This window comes from Palaemon carinicauda, chromosome 23 (assembly GCF_036898095.1).
Source record: "Palaemon carinicauda isolate YSFRI2023 chromosome 23, ASM3689809v2, whole genome shotgun sequence".
In the NCBI taxonomy this organism is placed as follows: Eukaryota; Metazoa; Arthropoda; class Malacostraca; order Decapoda; family Palaemonidae; genus Palaemon; species Palaemon carinicauda.
Genome location: NC_090747.1, coordinates 93,422,648 through 93,445,656, shown reverse-complemented (window position 1 = coordinate 93,445,656; position 23,009 = coordinate 93,422,648). Strand labels below are relative to the sequence as shown.

The window sequence follows — 23,009 nt, the reverse complement described above, 5'->3', positions numbered from 1 at the left end:
GGTTGCTGAGGTTGCCGCACTGCGTCACAACAAGTCACTTCTGTTGGTTGTTGAACGTCTTCCCCGTGACACATTGACTCCGTAAACAAAAAATCCTCTAACAAGGACTAAGCTTGGACTGCATGTCATGCAACACAGCTCAAGGTCTATGGGAGCAGGTGTGGTAACAGACGGGATTAGCGACTGAAGTGGAACCATTACCTTCCCTGTAAGCATGTTATGCTTAAATAAAAGTCCATAAGAGGTTATGCAGCTAAAGGCTCCCTCCAAATGACAGAGTCCTCAAGGGAATATCAGAAGGAGGGAGAAAAGAACTTTCTCATCTACAGGGACCTTATCCTAGAAAAGCTAAGTTCTCTGAGTGAGGGTTCACTGGTGCAAAAGCAGCAGACTAGAAGGCAACGTTATGAAACTGCTTGACAGTCTAGTGAGTTGGCAACAACCCAAGATGTGTTGAGAAGCATGCGGTAAGGTATGCAGAGCATGATGTATGCAGAGTATGCTGTATGCAGAGCATGCTGTATGTAGAGCATGTTGTATGCAGAGCATGCTGAATGCAGAGCATGCTGTATGCAGAGCATGTTGTATGCAGAGCATGCTGAATGCAGAGCATGCTGTATGCTGAGCATGTAGTAAGCAGAGCCTGCTGTAAGCAGAGCCTGCTGTAAGGAAAGCAGAGCGTGTGCATGGCGTTAAACATTTCTCAGAAATTCCATGACCAGTGCTAGAGTGCTTTATGCATGCTTGCATGGGGTTTAAACCATGGTATGAAAATGGAGGTAAGGTATGCTGAACAGCAGAGTCAGAACGAGCTGGAACAACAATAGTTGTGGTTTCCTCTTCAAGACTCCGTTGAGGGAACACCTGAGGCTCAGTCTGCAAAGGCTGAATAAAAGACAAGCAGAAGGAAGGCGCATGGGTGGAGGAGGCTGACTCCTAGCATGAGTGGTTGAACCCAAGGGTTGCGCTTGCTGAGCGGTTGGCGGAAGCGGAGTAGCAAGTTCTGTGGAGGATTAATTTTATTTTAATTTATTTTTGTTTGCCAAATCGAGAGAGAGAGAGAGAGAGAGAGAGAGAGAGAGAGAGTGAGAGAGAGTGTGTGAGTGTGTTTATTTAAGTTTTGTCAGAGAGAGAGAGAGAGAGAGAGAGAGAGAGAGAGAGAGAGAGAGAGAGAGAGAGAGAGAGAGTGTTTACAGTATTGGCTTTAGTTTTGTCACAGAGAGAGAGAGAGAGAGAGAGAGAGAGAGAGAGTTGTTTTAGTATTGTTAAATAGAGACATTTTATTTGCTTTAGCTTTGTCATTAGAGAGAGAGAGAGAGAGAGAGAGAGAGAGAGAGAGAGAGATAGAGAGAGAGTGTGTGAGTGTGTTTATTTAAGTTTTGTCAGAGAGAGAGAGAGAGAGAGAGTGTTTACAGTATTGGCTTTAGTTTCGTCAGAGAGAGAGAGAGAGAATTTCATTTGCTTCGTTTTGTTAGATCGCGCGTGCGCAAGAGTATGTGTGTATGTGCGTTTGTGTGTGCGTGTTTTGTGTGTCCGCGGTGCGCGCTGAGAAAACGGGTAATTAGCGAATGATTGTTTGAAGTTGGAAAGATTGTTGGTATAATTGAGGTTGTTTGTTTACCTTTTTAGCTAGGATAGGGTGGTGATGAATGTCTTGGGCGAAAGCATTGGATATCGAACGACAGTAGGAGTCGGCTGTGTATTTTTTTTGCTCTTCGGAAGCCGGCTGTGAAGCTTTTTTTTATTCTGAGTAAGTACTGTTTTTATTTATTTTGTTAGGCGCGTTCATGAGTGATAGAAAGTTTATTGTTTATCTTTGATTATAGTGCGATAGTTTAGTTTAGTTAGGAGTTTTCGTAAGCGTTTTTTTCTTTTTTTGGCAGGCCGCGATTCCTCCTTTGGGGAGAAGATTTAATTTAATTTGACTATTGATGACCTGGCTTACTTAAGGAACTTGTGTTTAGAATGCTCTAGTGGATTGATCAACTGTTGACGACCTGGCCTGTTTATTACAATTACGATTTCGATTGCTGTTACTGATGAGGATGAGGATGATGATGATGACGATATAGACTGCCAAATTAAGTGAGGCAGTTATAGCAGATTGTGCCAGTGTTGCGTCTGCCAGGGAGTTGTGGCTTTGGCCGAAAAGGATTGTTGGCCCTTGTGTGGACAACGACGTCCACACATAAACAAATATCGGTTTTGGTGTGTCACGTGTGTGTGGATAAAGAGTTCCACTCATAAACAAATATTGGTTTTGGGTGTGTTAATTTTAAGTTGTTAAGGTTTTTTTATTTGAATGGTGTTACGGTTTATATTTAATATTGTTTATGATTCGTGAAAAGTGTTATTTTGTCTGTTTTTGTGTTAATTTTGTTTAATGTGTGATTTTTGTTTTCGGTTGCGGTAAATATAGTTTTAAGGTTATGTTTTGTTTGTTTTTCCCTTCGTGCAATAGTCCAGTTTGAAGTAGAGTCAGGGGAAAGTTTGTATTGTGGGATATTGAGGAAGTAAGAGTGATTAAGGGTGTGGGGGGTTTGTTTTTGTTGACATCCCGCTACATAAATTTGGCGCCCGAACAGGGACTGCTGAGGCGGGACTGATAGCTGGACTCTTGGACGAAGGACTGATAGGATAAGATATTAGATATAAGGTTGATGAAAAATGGAAGAGCAGAACAAGTTACTGAAGGAGGAATTGCGGCTGAGTAAGGAGCGTGAGGAGAGGTTGCTAATAGAGAATGAGAGGTTGAACTGGGAGAATGCGGCGATGCAGAAGGAGCTTAGGGAGTTAAAGGGGACAGTAGAGAGAGTGGAAGAATGTGTTGAGATGAGGATGCGAGAGAATGAAGAACGAATGGAGAAACGAATGGAAGATATGATGGGGCAAGTAATGGGGATGATGAAAACTGTCATAGGTGAAGGTGCAGTCGGAGGAGTGGCTTCTGCTTCTGGTAGGCCTAACGGGTTGATTGTGGAAGAGGACAAGGTAAGTGATAATGGGGACGGTAGTGATAGTGATATTGAAAGTAAAGGGCCTAGACATAGTAAGATTGGAACGAAGGGTGATAGGAAGAAGGAGAAGAAAGGTAAAGATAATGTGAAGAAAGAAAAGAAGAAAGGTCAGGGTGTGAGTGAGGATGATCATGAATGGGTGAAGGTGGTAAGTAAGAAAAAGGGTAAGAAGGGAATAGTTAAAGATAGGACTTTGAGTGTAGAATTAGATTCATTGTATTCAAATGAAGAAGAAGGCAACAAGAAGGGAGTAGACAGTGAAGATAGTAGTGAGAATGAAGTAGAGGAAGTTTGTAAGACAGTGTTTATGAGAGAGGTACCTAGGTGTGAAAGGTTTAATGAACACAGCAGTAGGGATGTATATGACTTCTTTAGGGAATATGAAAAGTTTTGTCAGGCTAAGTATGGGGATAGTAAGAGAGTTTGGGCTAGGGAGTTGGGAGAATTTTTGTCAGGATATTTGTTGACGATGTATGGGGTGATAATGAGTGTAGGAGAGGTTGAGTATGAAAGTGTAAAGAATAGGATAATTGAACAGGTAAAACGTATGAAAGGTAGTGTTAGGTATAAGCGAAAAAATGATTTTGATGAAGCACGAATGAAGGTGGGTGAAGCAATCTCGATGTATGTATGTCGGTTAGAAACATTGGCTAGAAAGAAGTATGGGGACGAAGGAATAAATGAAAATAAGGAACTAATGAAGAAGTTTTTGGGTACAGTACCAGAGAGTGTGTGTGAGTTTATTAATTTGAAACGGAAGGAGAAAATGAGGTGGACTAGAGAGAGATTGACTTGGGATGATATTTTAGAGATAGTTGAGGATTACGAGTTGGATAGGTGTATGAAAGAAAGTAAATTTGTGAGTGTAAGAACTGGAATGGAGGAATGTGTGCCAGAATTTGGTAGTTTTAGAGATGCCGTTATGAGAGGGCCAATGAGGGTAGCTGATAGTGTAGTAGATAGAAGTGTTAGGGTGAGTAATGTAGGAATACCCATTCCGAGAAATGACGGGTTTAGACAGGGAAATCAAGTTTGGAGAGATAGAAGTGCTAGTACGCAGCAAGTTAGGTTAGGTAGTGGTATCCGTGAAGAGAGGTGTTATAGGTGTGGGAAGGTAGGACATAAAAAGAACGAGTGTAGATGGGCATTAGGAGCATGTTTCGGGTGTGGAGAGACAGGGCATCGTATTAGCGACTGTAAGAAAGAGAAAGCGGTTAAGTGTTATCGGTGTGGTATGACTGGACACATAGCGAGTGGATGCCGTAATAATCGTATGAATGTAATTTGTGGTAATTGTGGTAAGGATGGTCATTATGCTAGAATGTGCAAGGAGCCACGGGGTAAGTGTACTGAATGTGGTGCAGATGGGCATGTAGCTAGGGTTTGTAGAAAGAAGGGATCAAGTCAGCCAGGATGTTCGGGAAACTAAATACTCAGAGGGTTCAGCTGGGTGAGTCCTCGTGTGTGTGGGGAGTGAATGTGATGCATGTTCGTGAGGGTTTGTTGCATGAAGATGTGATGGGAGAAAGAGCACATGATTGCATGAGTGTGAAAATTATTTTTAATGGTGTAGAGTTGGTTGGTTTGATTGATACTGGTTGTGGTGTCAATTTAATGTTTAGGAATGCATATGATAAGGTAAAAGAGGTTTGTGAATTTAAGGGATGTAAGGGTGAAGTAAAAGGTATTGGTAATTTGCGTATGCCTGTGCAAGGGAAGTTGCGGGAAAATGTTATGATTGGGGGGCTGATGATGGAGGATAATGATTTTTACGTGGTTGAGGGAGCGAATGAGAAATATGACGTACTGCTTGGGTATAAATTTCTGAAAAAATGTGGTATGATTGTACATCCAAGTGTGAATATGATTGAAATAAAGGTTAAAGGTAATATTTGTGGGGAATTTTATTTAAAGGAAGACGGCAGAGTGAGTACGAAGGTGTGGAAGGGAGTGCCGTTGGTAGCAAAGGAAAGTGTAAAGTTATCGGGTAAGAAAGGTGAGGTGATTAGTGTAAAAGTTGCATGGCCGAGCAGTCTGGGAATTTCAAATAGTGACAAGGATGAATATGTAGTGGAAGGTATGGAAGCAGGTAAGTTGGTGAAAACGAGTGCGTATATATATGATGGTGTTATGAATATGCAAGAACCCAAGGTGTATGTAAGGTTGTTGCCGTGTGTTAGGAGGAAGAGAGTACGTGGAATACGTGAAGGCGATTGCATGGGATGTATGTATACACTGATTAATGTAGAGGATGGAAGATATGTTAAGGCGAGACAGGTGATGTCTGGTAAGGTAAAGAACGATGACGATTGGGATTACGATACGTTGAAAGGAAGAATTAAGTTAGATGAGAGTATAAGTGAGGTCGAAAGGGAACGATTGCTTAAGATGTTATGGGATAAGCGGAGAGTTATGAGTCTCGGTGACGATGATTGTGGGGGGTCAGACCTGCCAGAATTTAAAATAGTTCTCAGTGAAGATACCCCCATATATCAGCGTCCCAGGCATTTTTCTCCGCCTATTGCCAAGGAGATAGAGAAGCAGTGTCAGGAATTAGAGCGTATGGGTGTAATAGAAAGGAGTGAGAGTGCCTGGAATAGCCCTATTGTCCCTGTACGAAAGCCTGATGGAAGTTTACGTATGTGTATTGATTATAGGAAGGTGAATGAGGTGACTGTTAAAGAACGTTTTCCAATGAATGTGGTGTCTGATTGTGTTTATAAGATGCATGGAATGGAAGTTTTTACTAAATTAGATTTGGAGCGGGGCTATTATCAGATGCCTCTGGCAGAGGGGAGCAGGCCCATTACCGCATTTTCAAGTACAAATTGTCACTACCAATTTAAAAGGTTGAGTTTTGGTCTTGCTAATGCGCCTGCTGCCTTCCAAAGAGCGATGAATGTTGTATTGGCTGGTTTTGATCGACAGAAGGTGACTGTTTTTATAGATGATATTCTGATTGCGAGCGAGACTGTTGAGGAACATATGCGGTTGCTTGAGGCAGTGTTGAGGCGGTTAATTGAAGTTGGTGTGAAAATTAAGCTTGAGAAGTGTACATGGTTGTCCAGGGAGGTGGAATTTCTTGGGCATGTAGTGGGTGAATCTGGTATAAGGAAGAGTGACAAGTTTGTGAATAAGGTGCGAGAATTTCCACGTCCCCGGACTGTGCGTGAGTTGCGAGGTTTTCTTGGTTTGGTTGAGTTTGGGCGCAAGTTTGTTAGAGATTGTTCAGGTATAGGGAAGCCTTTGAATGAATGGACGGGTAAAAGGAATAGTACAAAATTAAAATGGGATGATCGGATGATAGAAGCGTTTGAAAGGTTGAAGGAAGAGGCCGCGAAAGACGTCACTTTGGCATTTCCAGACTACAGTGAAAATGCGAGTATGCTAGAGTTGTATACGGATGCGAGTGGGGTTAGTATGGGTGGTTGTTTGGTTCAAATGCAGAGAGTAAATGGAGAAGAGCAATTGAGAGTAATAGCGTATGTTAGTAAAGCGTTTAATAAAGCTGAGCGGAAGTATTCGACGATTGACAGGGAATTGGCTGCAATACGATTTTGTGTGAAAGCATTGAAAGTATTTTTGTATGGTGTAAAATTCATTGTGCGTACTGACCATCAGCCCCTAGTGTACATGATAAGGAAAGAGTGTGTGAATGCAAGGGTTGCTAGGACCATAGAGGATTTGAATGAATTTGATTTTAGGTTAGAATATGTACCGGGAAATAAGAATGTGATAGCAGATGCGATGTCGAGGATGCATGGGAGGATGGAAGATAAAGAGAGTAATCAGAATTCTGAAAGGTTGCCTGAAGGTTTAGTTGTGGAGCAGATTTGTGAAGGGGAAGATATGGTATATAAGTGTATCCTAATGGGTTTAAGTAAGTTGGTACAAGAGGGTTTAGATACGGAAATACCAGGTAGCGTAAGCGAGCTTAAAAGAAGGGTGATGAATGAAGTGTCAAAAGAAATGGTATATGAGGAGGAGAGTAGTGTACTAGAAGGGGAAGTATTATCAAAGATATTAATGGTGGTAAGTATGTTGTATGGTGTAACTGTGTATTTGTATTTTGGATGGAATCGACCGATGGAATATAGGGCATGTAAGGAGAATGATAGGGAATATATTTTGAGGATTCAATGTAAGGAGGAATGTTGCAAATTGTTGAGTGAGAAGGATAATGGTGCAAGTGACCTTAATCCAAGATATGGGGGTATAGAGGACAGTGAGTATGATGATGAACATATTGGTGAAGTGAGTGACAGAATGGAAAGGAGAGTAAATGTATGTATGCATGGTGTAAAAGGAAGGATGATGACATATGTGAATATAAATGAGAATGAATATTGTAGTTTAATTGATACGGGTGCTCAAGTGTCATTAGTAAATGAGTCGGTTATTAGGGAAATTGAGAGGTACAATTGGGAAGTGAAAAGACAGTGTACGAGTGTGAGAATTCATGGGATAGGTCAGGGAAGTTTACTTGTTTGGGAAGAAGTGAGGTTGAAGGTGAAACTAGGGAGTATGGAAGTGGAACATAATTTTATTGTAATGGGAGAGAATGAAATGCCTAGTTGTTTTTTGATGGGAATAGATTTTTTGAGGTTGCACCATATGTCAGTTGATGTTGGTAAGGGTCTGCTTTCAAAGAATGGCTGTAAGGTAATAGTAATCGAGGATAATAGTGTATTCATGGCGAATTTTGTTGGCATGATTGATATTGCAAAAAGTGAAGATGATTTGTTGAGCAAAGAGGAGGTGGAAGAAATGCAAGGTGAATGTTTAGAGATAAATAGGTTACGTGAATGTATTTTAAAAGGTATTAGGGTGGAAGAATGGCCGTGTGATTTGGAAGCGTATAAGAAAGTTGTTAAAAGATTTATTGTTTGTAAGAATATTGTGTATTTTTTGCATAGGGGAATGGATGAAGATATATATGTTCCTGTATTTCCAATGCATGCAGCTGTAAGTATGTGTATGGTAGTGCATGACAGGTATGGGCATATGGGGAAGAATAAATTGTGGGAATGCATGCGAGAGAGGTTGTTTACGCCTGGGTTGAGTCAAATTTGTAGGGATGTAGCGACTACTTGTGAGGATTGTCAGAAGGGGAAGTATCAGAGCATGCATGCAAGTCCGCCTGTTCTGAGGTTACGTATGAAAGAGCCATTTGAGATGTTTGTGATTGATTGTGTTTCGTTGCCTGTGACTGCGAGAAGACATGTGGGAATGATTGTCATGGTCGATCATATGAGCAAGTTTGCGTATGCCGTACCCATCAAGAATAAAAGAAGTGAGACTGTAGCGAGAATGGTAAGTCAAGTGATGTTGCCGATGAGTGTGTGTAAGCCTGCAAAAATGTTAAGTGACAATGGTCCGGAGTTTGTTGGATGGGAGTTTGAGCAGATGTTGAGAGAATGGGGCATTGAACATGTGTATTCAACTCCGTATATGCCAAGTGCGAATGGTTTGGCTGAAAGGACTGTAAGAACTTTGACAGAAATTTTGCGGATGATGAGTACATGTGATAATGATTGGGATTTATATGTTGGGCGTGCGTTGTGGGCGTATAATGCAACTGTGCACAAGAGTACTGGTATGTCTCCGTGTAAGTTTGTGTTGAATTTTGAAAAGATAGTAAGACCGAGATTGAGTGTGTCCGAGAATGATAGAGATGTTTGGAAGAAAGCAAATGAGAGATTTGAAAGCTACAAAGTGGGAGAGAAAGTGTTAAAAGAAGTAATTGAAAAGGGAAGAATGAATGTCAATAAGGTACGTGATAAGTTTGAAGGTCCATATGAGGTGTTAGATGTTGGTTCTAGTGGGTTGAGTTATGTTTTAGGTAAAGTAAGTGTGGATGGTAGTGTGGAAAAGGTTAGGGCACACCACAATCAGTTGCGGAAATGGAAGGAGGTACCAAGATATATTCAGGAGAATGGTATGAATAAATGGCTGAAAACGAACAAGTATGAACCGAGTATGTGTGAGGCATTAGGTTTAGAAGATAAGCAATTGGTGTTAGTAGAGTATGGAAGGAAAAAGAAGTCTGAGAATTTTACTGGGGATAAAAGGCGGGAAAATTTTGTAGTTGTAGGCGGGAATCAGAATAAGCAGGACAAGGGTGTAAATGTACAGGTGAGTATGGAAGATAAATGTATTAATACAGATGAAACTTGGATGAGTATGAATGATACTTATAGTGTGTGTGGTTTTTCGTTAGATGAGGCAAGAGAACGTATGACGGACACGAGAATGAAAGATAGGAGAATGATAAGCAGTATGAATGATTCTTTTGTTAAAGTAGAAAATGGTTTAGATGTAATGGATGAATTGTTGACAGAAATTAGTGGGATTTTCGGGCCAGATGAAACTGAGGTAGATGAAATAGTGAATGATATCTTAGACGAGCAGAGCATAGACGGGAATAGTAATAGTACGTTGAATGAAAACGACATGGAAGAAGTGAATGAGAGAGTGCAGGTATATGAAGGCCCAGTTACCCGAAGCCGAGGCCCTGTTCCTGATTGCGACTGGGTAATGAGAAAATAGGTAAGTGTTGTGTGAGGATTTGGCAAAGTAAGGGGGGAGGAATGTGGAGGATTAATTTTATTTTAATTTATTTTTGTTTGCCAAATCGAGAGAGAGAGAGAGAGAGAGAGATGAGAGAGAGAGAGAGAGAGAGAGAGAGAGAGAGAGAGAGAGAGAGAGAGAGAGAGAGAGTGTGTGAGTGTGTTTATTTAAGTTTTGTCAGAGAGAGAGAGAGAGAGAGAGAGAGAGAGAGAGAGAGAGAGAGAGAGAGAGAGAGAGAGAGAGAGAGAGTGTTTACAGTATTGGCTTTAGTTTTGTCACACAGAGAGAGAGAGAGAGAGAGAGAGAGAGAGTTGTTTTAGTATTGTTAAATAGAGACATTTTATTTGCTTTAGCTTTGTCATAGAGAGAGAGAGAGAGAGAGAGAGAGAGAGAGAGAGAGAGAGAGAGAGAGAGAGAGAGAGAGAGAGAGAGAGTGTGTGAGTGTGTTTATTTAAGTTTTGTCAGAGAGAGAGAGAGAGAGAGAGTGTTTACAGTATTGGCTTTAGTTTCGTCAGAGAGAGAGAGAGAGAATTTCATTTGCTTCGTTTTGTTAGATCGCGCGTGCGCAAGAGTATGTGTGTATGTGCGTTTGTGTGTGCGTGTTTTGTGTGTCCGCGGTGCGCGCTGAGAAAACGGGTAATTAGCGAATGATTGTTTGAAGTTGGAAAGATTGTTGGTATAATTGAGGTTGTTTGTTTACCTTTTTAGCTAGGATAGGGTGGTGATGAATGTCTTGGGCGAAAGCATTGGATATCGAACGACAGTAGGAGTCGGCTGTGTATTTTTTTTGCTCTTCGGAAGCCGGCTGTGAAGCTTTTTTTTATTCTGAGTAAGTACTGTTTTTATTTATTTTGTTAGGCGCGTTCATGAGTGATAGAAAGTTTATTGTTTATCTTTGATTATAGTGCGATAGTTTAGTTTAGTTAGGAGTTTTCGTAAGCGTTTTTTTCTTTTTTTGGCAGGCCGCGATTCCTCCTTTGGGGAGAAGATTTAATTTAATTTGACTATTGATGACCTGGCTTACTTAAGGAACTTGTGTTTAGAATGCTCTAGTGGATTGATCAACTGTTGACGACCTGGCCTGTTTATTACAATTACGATTTCGATTGCTGTTACTGATGAGGATGAGGATGATGATGATGACGATATAGACTGCCAAATTAAGTGAGGCAGTTATAGCAGATTGTGCCAGTGTTGCGTCTGCCAGGGAGTTGTGGCTTTGGCCGAAAAGGATTGTTGGCCCTTGTGTGGACAACGACGTCCACACATAAACAAATATCGGTTTTGGTGTGTCACGTGTGTGTGGATAAAGAGTTCCACTCATAAACAAATATTGGTTTTGGGTGTGTTAATTTTAAGTTGTTAAGGTTTTTTTATTTGAATGGTGTTACGGTTTATATTTAATATTGTTTATGATTCGTGAAAAGTGTTATTTTGTCTGTTTTTGTGTTAATTTTGTTTAATGTGTGATTTTTGTTTTCGGTTGCGGTAAATATAGTTTTAAGGTTATGTTTTGTTTGTTTTTCCCTTCGTGCAATAGTCCAGTTTGAAGTAGAGTCAGGGGAAAGTTTGTATTGTGGGATATTGAGGAAGTAAGAGTGATTAAGGGTGTGGGGGGTTTGTTTTTGTTGACATCCCGCTACAGTTCCAGCTCCTGTGGTGTGAGCGGAGCGCGATGAGGAAGAGGCTGCGCAGAACAAGGTAAATGTCTCGCAAGCTGAGGCTCCTGAGGCGCAAGGCTAAGGTGTTGTGGTGCTTGCCTTGTGGAGGGTTGAGCTCGCTGCAGCGAGAGCTGAGGAGACTGACTCATGGACGGGAGAGGTTGTTGTACCTCAACCGAGTGTTGCATCACTGGTGGAGCAGCAAGTGGAGGCGGAGGAAGAGAGGTATAATCCTCCTGATCCCATGTAAAGGTTGCCTTAAGGAAGGCGGAGGCTGAACACCACAGGGAACAGCAAACTCAGCACGTGGCTCAACATCGTACGCCTGGCAGGTGGTACTGCGATCAGGCGGAGCGAGCGTAGGCGGAGGGAGTGTAGGCGGAGGCGGAGGAGTAACACTCTCAGCCCGACACTCACGCATTAAGTCCGAAAGCTGTGCTTGCATGGACTGTAGTAGAGTCCACAACATCGTACGCCTGGCAGGTGGTACTGCGATCAGGCGGAGCGAGTGTAGGTGGAGGGAGTGTAGGCGGAGGCGGAGGAGCAACACTCTCAGCCCGACACTCACGCATCAAGTCCGAAAGCTGTGCTTGCATGGACTGTAGTAGAGTCCACAACATCGTACGCCTGGCAGATGGTACTGCGATCAGGCGGAGCGAGTGTAGGTGGAGGGAGTGTAGGCGGAGGCGGAGGAGCAACACTCTCAGCCCGACACTCACGCATCAAGTCCGAAAGCTGTGCTTGCATGGACTGTAGTAGAGTTCACAACATCGTACGCCTGGCAGGTGGTACTGCGATCAGGCGGAGCGATCATAGGCGGGGGGGGAGTGTAGGCGGAGGCGGAGGCGCAACACTCTCAGCCCGACACTCACGCATCAAGACCGAAAGTTGTGACTGTATGGACTGCAGTAGAGTCAACTTGGGGTCGGCAGACACTAAGGTCTGCTGAGGTAAAGCCTTAACAGCAGAGATCTGTTGCGGCAGAACCTTACTCCTCTTAGGCGGAGTGTAATCAACTGATGACTGAGGAGAGTCAGAGCTAACCCAATGACTGCATTCGGGTTGTGAACTTTAACTTCGTACGTCTGGCATAGGTCTGGACTTAACGTTTAAGAGGTCTTGAGACCTGAGACCAGCGTTACTCTGCCTTTATTTTCTCCCCTAATCTCTTCTGCAGACGAGCAAAATAAGGGCTCAATCGTCTGCGGGTGGGAGTGACGGTCTCGGTAAGACACGCCCACAACCACCGAGGATACTTCTGTGCGCCGATCAAGGCCTGCTGAACCCTTATGCCCTTCGACATTGCTTCTCCCCTGGGCTTGGGAGCTTGCAAGAGGTCCCGGACTGGGAGGACGACTGGCGCGCACAAAAGTACCCTCACGCACTAATCACTTATCACTTTGATTTCTGTTTGCACTTATTTCACTGAACTCGAAACTTTAAGTGGTTGTACCTGAAATACGCAATTCTATCCTTTCTCAAAGTTAGTAATTGCGAAAACAGAATTACAATGTAACAGAAAAATCTAATGAAAGATAATTCAGTGGCTGGAAAGAGACTAAACACTAGATCACTCTAGAAACGTTTAGTTTCTTCCCCTAAAGAGACTAGGGAGAAGAGCAAAAACGATAACGACGTTACTCGTACGCCTGGCAGGCTTGAATGAAACGTTTATCCTCTTTCTCCCTCCGTCTCTATCTCTCTCTCTCTCTCTCTCTCTTGTTAGAACCTGAGAGAAGAGCCCAATCATATATATCGTTAAAACATATTATTGTTAAAGGAAAAAAACTGAAAAGTTCCTTTATTAGGATCAAAACCATTAAGTTAAGAAAGAATGAACAAAACGCTAGACACGGTTACTCTTACTGCAACGTGAAACCGTGAACATTCTTTCTCTATCGTAACGATAGAGTGCAAGTTGAACGTTCTGAACGTCAACAACTGCAGAGACAAAACAAAACGTTAGTTCAACTTTGAAAACAGAAATTCTTTCAAACTCTGTGGCGGAAATAGCATAATATGTTAACAGGTAAAACCGAAATGACGGGCTCAAAGTTTATTAACTTCGGTAAAAGACCGCCTACTATTAGGAAGGTCGAATATAAACAAAAATAAAAATTAATTTTAATGAGTTTATAATAAAAGGAAGTTAATCGAAGAGGCCTATAAGAGGCGGAGAGATATAAAATAAATCTATAACTTTTGTTAAGCAAAATTAAGAAAGAGAGTCTATACTCTCTTAGACACCAACACTTCCGTCTAAGGGAAGGGTCGGCCATTGAAAGGTGAACGAGAGTTCATACTCTCTCGTCACCATAATTAATCAAATTAATTCCAAAAGCTAACTAAGCTAATATAGAAGTTTCCAGTAAAGCGACAGCCGAAATCAAAGAGAAATACTTCACCAAAGTCGTGAAAATACTCCAAGAACATAAGCGTATCCCAGAACGTCTTGCCGGAAGCACGACAGAGGAATAATTGAGGAGGTGTCAACAAGAAGTACTTGAGTACCTGGCCACAGGTGGCGCTGGTAAATACACCCCCTTCTAGTATTGTGATAGCTGGCGTATCCCTCCATAGAATTCTGTCGGGCAACGGAGTTGACAGCTACATGATTATCGGGTAAGTTTAATATTGAAAATTATCTTGTCCAACCAATCAGCGATCCGGAAACATTTCCGAGCTAAAAGGGCACCGCTGCGAGTCGGTGCAAATATGCATCGCTAAAAGAAATGGACTATAGGTGATATATCCAAGCAAAGTATCCCAAAATATAATAATCCCTCATCATATTGCAATTCCACAATTTCTCACCCAGTTCATCACAGACTTATAAATACATTACTGTATGTGTGAATATATATCACAGACTTCTCTTTACATCGTGGGTTTTATATATTTCACACTTTCATTATTTTTTCAGTATACAGTAATTGTCTTGCCTGAAAATTACTAAAGTAAATTTAAGCAATACCGTATATACCTACGTAATTTGTAAGTTTACATATTATGCAACTCTACAATTTTCACTCATAAAAAGAACTTTTATTATGCATATGCGAATAACATCAGCTGTTTTGCTTGGATTTCAACTTTTATGCAATTGTAAACAATTACCGAAGTTGCTACAAAGGACGTTAAGTACGATATGTCATATACTATTACATTGCAGTATACCTTTTTTGGTTTAAGAAAAGGTGAACCAAATTGCACAAAAAGTACCTAAAAAATTGGAAGAAAAAGTCGATAATTTACTAAGCTTTGTACAGTAATCAAGCACTGTAAAGCTTAAGACTATAAAATTATTGTGCATCGGCAACATGGATAAAGCACTTCTAAACTTTGATACACCATTAAAATTGACAGTAAACAAAATACAAGAAAAAAATTTATACTAAAAACTACATGCTGTATCTTTAATTGGTGAAATAAAAAAATTTAACTAGTTCAAGTAATAATTATCTCTTTTAGAAAAATAAAAAAATCTTTCAGTTGTTTGCCTTAATCAGTTGATTTGGAAAGCATGCACGGAGTCTCGATCACCTTATAAACATTAACAACGGATAAGACGTATATTCGCCATTTTCATTTCATAATACGATACTAATATGTGAATATTACATGCCTTATCATTGAATACCATTAAGTGAAACATCAGTTTTATCAAATTCTGTTTATTTTAAATACCTCTGTAAATTTTCACCACAGTATATGGACCTATAGTTTGATCAACAGCGTAACCCAGCCGAGCAGTACATACGTTAATGAGTGTTCAGATTTTAAAATGGAGTTTTTATGATAAAACAAAGTTTTATGAATACTTACCTGGCAGTTATATATATATATATATTTTAAAGCTATATATATACAACTGCCAGGTAAGTTCTATTCATAAAAATGGAGTTTTTATGATAAAACAAAGTTTTATGAATACTTACCTGGCAGTTATATATATATAGCTTTAAAATATATATATAACTGCCAGGTAAGTTCTTTTCATAAAATTTTTCATTTACATATATGTAACGATGTGTCTACAGTATAATTAAGTTTTTGACTGACTGGATTTGAGAGTTCTCAAAACCAGAGCAGATCATCCACTCGATCCAAGGCTATCAACTAGATCCTACCAAGGAAGCTCAAAGGATGGCCTCAAGCCCTGAGGGGTACTGAAGAGCCGATCAATGACTGAGGTTCTCTCTCTGAAGACGATGCCAAGGCTGCCTCTGCCACTCCGTTGCACTCACAGATGAATGCAAGAGTTTACACAAAGGAACACTCTGACTCATGGTTGTCTGCCTCCGATGGCACCGGGGCAAAGTCTGGTGTCCTAAGGCAGCCAAACTGAGCACCCTTATAACCATGCAGGATAGTGTGTGTGGGAGAATGTTCGGTGATTCACCTCCCCCCACCAATATAACCGCTATGCCCAAATGACTGAACCCAGAAAGTAATCAGGAGCTGAAGATGGCCCAGGAAGGCCAAGGATGGAAAGGAAAGACTCCCTGCCACTGATCACAGTGGAGACATAAGAGTTAACACATACTATTCCCTCTGTGGATCAAGGTAAGGGGACAGCCACACTCCCATGCACTGAGGCAGAGGAGACGGAAGATGTGAAAGAAGTTTTCTTGGGAGTTACTAAGACAGACACCAGTGAAGGCTTAGTTTTCTTTTTCCCATTCCAAGCGTACGACTGACACTGCACATGAAGCCACGACCTGCACTTGGCACACCGTGATGAATGCAACAATCGTACCCCTTACAAGATGCACACAGTGTGTGGATATACAACCGATTTAGTACTCTGGTTGCAGTGTTCACACTTTTCCTGGCAAGTAGCCTACACATCTCTTACTTCACATCCTTAAGCACTAACAACCAACATTCACTTTTTGAAAGAAAAAGAAAACAAAAGGTCTGATTAGGGAGCAAGCATTACATCCATACTGTACTCCCTTACAACTGAAAACAGTGAGGCTTGTCTAGCTGGTGGGAGGGCAGGGCTTCTCGTCCACTCCCGTTTAAACTCTCATTAAACGATTCTAATGACCGTTCTGGCTTTCAATGAGAACATCTCCCTATGAAAGGACAATGGCTTGTAGTTTGCATAGAAACAATTACTACTTAAGTACAATGTATATTTCATTATAATTTCATTACCAAGAAATACTATACTAGTGGCTAATTCAATTATCTTTCCATTAAAAAGCATATGAACACTATACACTGAAGTATTCTGCATCTAATAACCAAAAGTGTATACCGTATTACAAAGATTAAATGTAATTCTAATTTCCCTCTAGATTTGGAATTTATACTCGATTATTTTCAAACAATTCGGAAGAAAAAAGTATGACATCACATCATGGATTTTACCTTGCATGGCACATTTTCTATGATACAATTCTCATCTTCTTCCATATCATCAGTTCGTTCCTTTCCTTGAGATTTAGTCATATTTTTTGTAATGTTTCTATGAGTTTCCTTCAAGCTTGAATTCATTTGTGATCCAGTAGCTTTGGCCGAGTTTGATTTTATTAGTATTGGTGGGACAGGGGCAGTCTTCTGTACTGCAGCTTTTCTTGTATTTTTCTGAAAAATGTTGGCCAAGGTATTCCTACTCTCTTCGAGTAACTTTCTCTTGTGGGGAACGGGAAACAATTCTGAAAAATGTTATTTTCATTAGTAAAATAAATTTTTGAATATACTTACCCGATGATCATGTAGCTGTCAACTCTGTTGCCCGACAGAAATCTACGGTCGGGATACGCCAGCGATCGCTATACAGGTGGGGGTGTACACAACAGCGCCATCTGTGAGTAGGTACTCAAGTACTTCTTGTCAACAAGAACTCAATTTTCTCCTCGGTCCACTGGTTCTCTATGGGGAGGAAGGGCGGGTCCTTAAATTCATGATCATCGGGTAAGTATATTCAAAAATTTATTTTACTAATGAAAATAACATTTTTCAATATTAATCTTACCCGATGATCATGTAGCTGATTCACACCCAGGGTGGTGGGTGGAGACCAGCATACATGTTAACAAAGAAGCTAAGTATCCCGTATCTTATTTTAGCCGTTATTCAAAAATAACAAACATAAAATAAATAAGTACCTGGTAAGGAAGTCGACTTGAACCATTACTCTGCTTTTTTTTTTTTTTAAGTACGTCTTCCTTACTGAGCCTAGCGATCCTCTTAGGATGCTGAGCGACTCCTAGGTGCTGAAGTATGAAGGGCTGCAACCCATACTAAAGGACCTCATCACAACCTCTAATCCAGGCGCTTCTCAAGAAAGAATTTGACCACCCGCCAAATCAACCAGGATGCGGAAGGCTTCTTAGCCTTCCGGACAACCCAGAAATATTTCAAGAGAAAGATTAAAAAGGTTCTGGAATTAGGGAATTGTAGTGGTGGAGCCCCCACCACTACTGCACTCGTTGCTACGAATGGTCCCAGAGTGTAGCAGTTCTCGTAAAGAGACTGGACATTCCTAAGATAAAAGACGCGAACACTGATTAGCTTTTCCAAAAGGTTGCGTCGAAAATATTTTGCAGAGATCTATTTTATTAAAAGGTCACGGAAGTTGTGACAGCTCTAACTTCGTGTGTCCTTACCTTCAGCCAAGCTTGGTCTTCCTCATTCAGAAGGGAATGAGCTTCTCGTATTAACAGTCTGAAAATAATAGGATAAAGAATTCTCTGACATAAGCAAAGATGAATTCTTAACTGAACACCATAAAGCTTCAGACGGGCCCCGTAAAGGTTTTTAAAATAGAACTTAAGAGCTCTTACAGGACATAATACTCTTTCTAGTTCATTTCCAACCATACGATAAGTTTGGAATACCGAACGATATGGTCAAGGCCGAGAAGGCAGCTCGTGTTTGGCTAGAAAACCAAGATGTAGAACATGTAGCCGTTTCGGATGAAAATCCGATGTTCTTGCTGAAGGCATGAATCTCACTGACTCTTTTAGCTGTGGTTAAGCATATCAGGAAAAGAGTCTTAAAGGTGAGATCTTTCAGGGAGGCTGATTGAAGTGGTTCGAACCTGTCTAACATAAGGAATCTTAGAACCACGTCTAAATTCCAACCAGGTGTAACCAAACGACGCTCCTTCGTGGTCTCAAAAGACTTAAGGAGGTCCTGTAGATCTTTATTGTTGGAAAGATCTAAGCCTCTGTGACGGAAGACTGATGCCAACATGCTTCTGTAACCCTTGAAAGTGGGAGCTGAAAGAGATCGCTCTTTCCTCAGATATAAGAGGAAGTCAGCTATATGAGTTACAGAGGTACTGGTCGAGGATACGGATACTGACTTGCACCAGTTTAGGAAGATTTCCCACTTCGATTGGTAGACTCTAAGGGTGGATGTTCTCCTTGCTCTAACAATCGCTCTGGTTGCCTCCTTCGAAAAACCTCTAGTTCTCGAGAGTCTTTCGATACTCTGAAGGCAGTGAGACGAAGAGCGTGGAGGCCTTGGAGTACCTTCTTACACGTGGCAGACGTAGCAGGTCCACCCTTAGGGGAAGAGTTCTGGGAACGTCAACTAGCCATCGACGTACCTCGGTAAGTTATTCTCTCGCGGGCCAGAGGGAAGCAACTAGTGTCAACTTTGTCCCATCGTGAGAGGCGAACTTCTGCAGTACCTTGTTGACAATCTAGAACGGAGGGAATGCATATAGATCTAGATGAGACTAATCTAGTAGAAAGGCATCTAAAAGAACCACTGCTGGGTCCGGGATAGGTGAGCAAAGTATTGAGAGCCTCTTGGACATCGAGGTTGCGAAGAGATCTATGGTTGGCTGGCCCCAGGTGACCCAAAGTCTCTTGCATACATCTCTGTGGAGGGTCCAATATGTTGGAATTATTGTCCCTTCCTACTGAGACAAACTGCTAAGACATTCAAGTTGCCTTGGAAGAAATTTGTTACTAGTGAAAAGTCTAGACCTGTTGAACAGGAGAGGAGGTCACTAGCGAACTCGCACCATGTCAGAGAGTAGGTCCCTCCTTGCTAGGAGATGAACATCAAAGCAGGGAGTTGTCCGTGTTGACCTCCATTACTTTGTCTGAAGGAGAGACCTGAAGTTTTTCCAGGTCAGACGTACTGCCAGAAGCTTCTTGCAGTTAAAATGCATTGTCCTTTGACTTGAGTTCCATAATCCCGAGCATTCCCTACCGCCTAAGGTCGCACCCCAGCCTACGTCCGATGCGTCTGAGAAGAGAACGTGGTTGGGGGTCTGAACAGTCAGGGGAAGACCCTATAAAAGGTTGATAAAGTCCTTTCCTCAGGTTAGACCAGACTTATCTTCCGGAAACCGGGATCGAGACCGCTTCTAGCGTCTCGTCCTTTTCCAGTGAAGAGCTAGAAGAAACCGAAGAGGACGGAGGTGAAGTCTTCCAAGTGACACCAATTGAACCACGGATGACAGTGTCCTAACCAGACTCATCCACAGCCTGACAGGGCCGTATTCCTTCTTCAGCATCTTCTGGATGGATAGCAGGGCTGGGGATTGATCTTCTTGTTCAGCCATGTCCTCATCAGAGGGTTCCTCATCCGAAACTGATGAGGAAACGGCAACGGAGTGGGCAACGTCTGACTCGCTGAATCCGGTCGCACTGGTGGATGCGTGACGGAGCCGGACACAAGATCATGGTACTGCTGCACAGTCTGTGAACTGTCAACCATGGGGATGCGAGGAAGTACAGCGACAACCCGAAACTGTCTAGACTGTCTGGGTAGTACAGACAACCCCTTATCGGGTTGCTGAGGTTGCCGCACTGCGTCACAACAAGTCACCCTGCTGGTTGATGAACGTCTTCCCAGTGAAACACTGAACGTCCACAACCACCTCCGAGAGTAGCTTAACGTCAACGTGCGACTGGCAACCCACACTGGGTCGCACCGGTGGAGGAACCATCTCAACTGGCGGACGTGAGTAGGATACCTCAGCGTCAACAGGGCGTACAACCAACCGGTAGGAAGGTCGTTGGCAAGAAGGTTCTTCTCCGTAAAAAATCCTCTATCAAGGACTAAGCTTGGACTGCATGTCTTGCAACAAAGCCCAAGGTCTAAGGGAGCAGGTGTGGCAACAGACGGGGTTAGCGACTGAAGCGGAACCATTTACCCTCCCTGGAAGCATGTTATGCTTAAATTAAAGTCCATAGGAGGCTAAGCAGCTTAAGGCTCCTCTCCAAATGACAGAGTCCTCAAGGGAATATCAGAAGGAGGGAGAACAGCACTTTCTCATCTACAGGAACCATATCCGAGAAAAGCTAGGTTCTCTCAGTGAGGGTTTCACTGGTGCAAAAGCAGCAGACCAGAAGGCAACGTTATGAAACTGCTTGACAGTCTGTGAACTGTCAAAAACTGAACTGTCAACCACAACAGGAGCGTGAGGACATACAGCACTGGTGTATAAGTAGCAGACCAGAAGGCAACGTCATGTAACTGTTTGACAGTCTGTGAGATGGCAACAACCAAAGTTGTGTGGGGAAGCCTCAACTCCTGACTGACTAGTTTGCTGCGGGCGAGTGGCGGTAACCACAGTGTGTTGCGGAGGCTGACACACCGTGTCAAAACACGGCAGCTTGTGGTAGCTCACGCACGGCAACGGAGTGCTCTGTGTGTGGGAGTCATCATACATCTGGCAGGGTTGACTGTGCATGGGTGGAGGAGCTCTCACAACAAGAGTGTGAGAGCAGGAAGCCATGCCGGGCGCACAACCGTGGGAGGTGTAGGCCCACGGGTGCAACGTCAACCTTCTCCGCAGTCGGAGTGTGGGAGCTGGCAACAACAAAAGCAGAGTGCTGGAGCGTGGGAGGGGCTGCGGTGGGTTGCGGAGCATGCTGTATGGTATGCGGAGCATGCTGTATGGTATGCGGAGCATGCTGCATGGGTTGCGGAGAAAGCCGCATAGTGCTGGAACCCGGCAGCTCTACAGCACCTTCCCACTGCTGATGCGGAAGCTCACGCATGTCAACGGATGGAGCAGCAAGAACATGCGTCTGGCAGGGTGGACTGCGCATCGGTGGTGGAGCTCTCACAGGTGGAGTGTGGGAGCAGGCAGCCGCAGTATCTGCTGAGCGCACAACCTCGGCGGGTTGTAGGTTAACAGGTGCAGTGTTAACCTTCTCAGCATGATACTCCTGCATGAATGCCGCAAGCTGAGACTGCATAATCTGCAGCATGGACCACTAGGGTCTATGAAAGACAACAACAAACGGAGCTACTGTCCGTTGTGACTGAGGGTCTAAAACAGCTGGTGCGGCAACAGACGGAGTTACTGCCTGTTGCGGTACCACCTTGCCTCTCTTGGGAGGTGTGCAGTCGTCGGATGACTGGAGCGAGTCCGAACTGACCCAGTGGCTACACCTAGGCCGTTGGACTTGCGCGGAAGGGACCGACTTGCACTTAAAAGCTGCAAGATTTGGTCCATGGTTTCTGCGAGAAACCTCTTCCGCAGACGAGGAATAAATGGGCTCAATGTTAATTAACTTCGGTTCCAAGTAAGGACCGCCTACTATTAGGAAAGGTCGCATATAAACAAACATAAAAATTAATTTTTATAAGTTTATAATAAATGGAAAGTTAATCGAAGAGGCCTATAAATGGCGGAGATATATAAAAAAAATCTATAACTTTGTTAAGCAAAATTACCAAAAACCTAAACACACTTCCGTCTAAGGGAAGGGTCGGTCATTAAAAGTGAAAGAAAGTCTATACTCTCTTCGACACCAACACTTCCGTCTAAGGGAAGGGTCGGCCATTTAAAAGTGAAAGAGAGTCCATACTCTCTTTGTCACCATAATTAAATCTATCCAAAACGAGTTCAAGTTTTGAAATGAAGATAAAACCCCTGCATAGCGAAAGCTCAAAACTGGAATAGTGTACTTCACCAAAAAGTTGTGAAAACAAATCCAGTTAGGGACGGCGTATTAGTAGGTCTTGCCGGTGGCACGACAGAGGAAAAATTGAGTTCTTGTTGACAAGAAGTACTTGAGTACCTACTCACAGATGGCGCTGTTGTGTACACCCCCACCTGTATAGCGATCGCTGGCGTATCCCGACCGTAGATTTCTGTCGGGCAACAGAGTTGACAGCTACATGATCATCGGGTAAGATTAATATTGAAAATATTTATTTCAATTACTGTCATGTAAAATACAGTACTGGTTTACATGCATTACTAAAAATTAAAGTTCACATTATGATGTCATATGGGGTTTAAATTCATGTAACAGTAATAATAATACCAAAACAGATATTTCAAGAGATGATGATAATAAAACTGCTGGCATGATTCCTATTATTGTTGTAGCAAAAAAACTTGAACAGTTTCAATAAGAACAACAAATACATTAACAGCATTCAACATTGTAGATATAAATTAAAAAAAACAGTTGAGGTGTCTACCAATTAGATCATTGAGATGAAGACTCGCTCATTAAGCTTCTCAGGGCGAGGTCAAATTTTATTTTGCTATGTCTCTATCATATGTGGAATTTCCATATTGAAATTCATGAATAAGTCCACTAAAAGCAGCTTAATCCTGTTTACAATACCTAATGAATGTACTGGCATGTATCCTTATCTAACAATGAAAATTTCTTAATACTGATGTTGAGGTTCTGAAAGTTCATAAGCATAGTCACAAAGTCTACATCTGAAGAGAACAGTACTGAACAACTGAAAATAACTGTCCCCTACACAGGAAAACTTTGTTTATAAGCGATATAAAAAGAAAGAACAGAAGTAA

At 42.2% G+C, this 23,009-nt stretch overlaps 1 protein-coding gene across 2 annotated transcripts in view; it reads right to left on the bottom strand.

The window, feature by feature from the left end:
* LOC137617249 (zinc finger and BTB domain-containing protein 24-like) overlaps positions 1–23,009 on the bottom strand; it is a 64,087-nt gene that overhangs the window by 21,779 nt on the left and 19,299 nt on the right. For both annotated transcript variants that reach the window (XM_068347218.1, XM_068347219.1), the window contains exon 5: positions 16,628–16,914. In XM_068347218.1, coding sequence (XP_068203319.1) covers positions 16,628–16,914 — 287 coding nt within the window. The remainder of the gene's footprint in view (positions 1–16,627; positions 16,915–23,009) is intronic.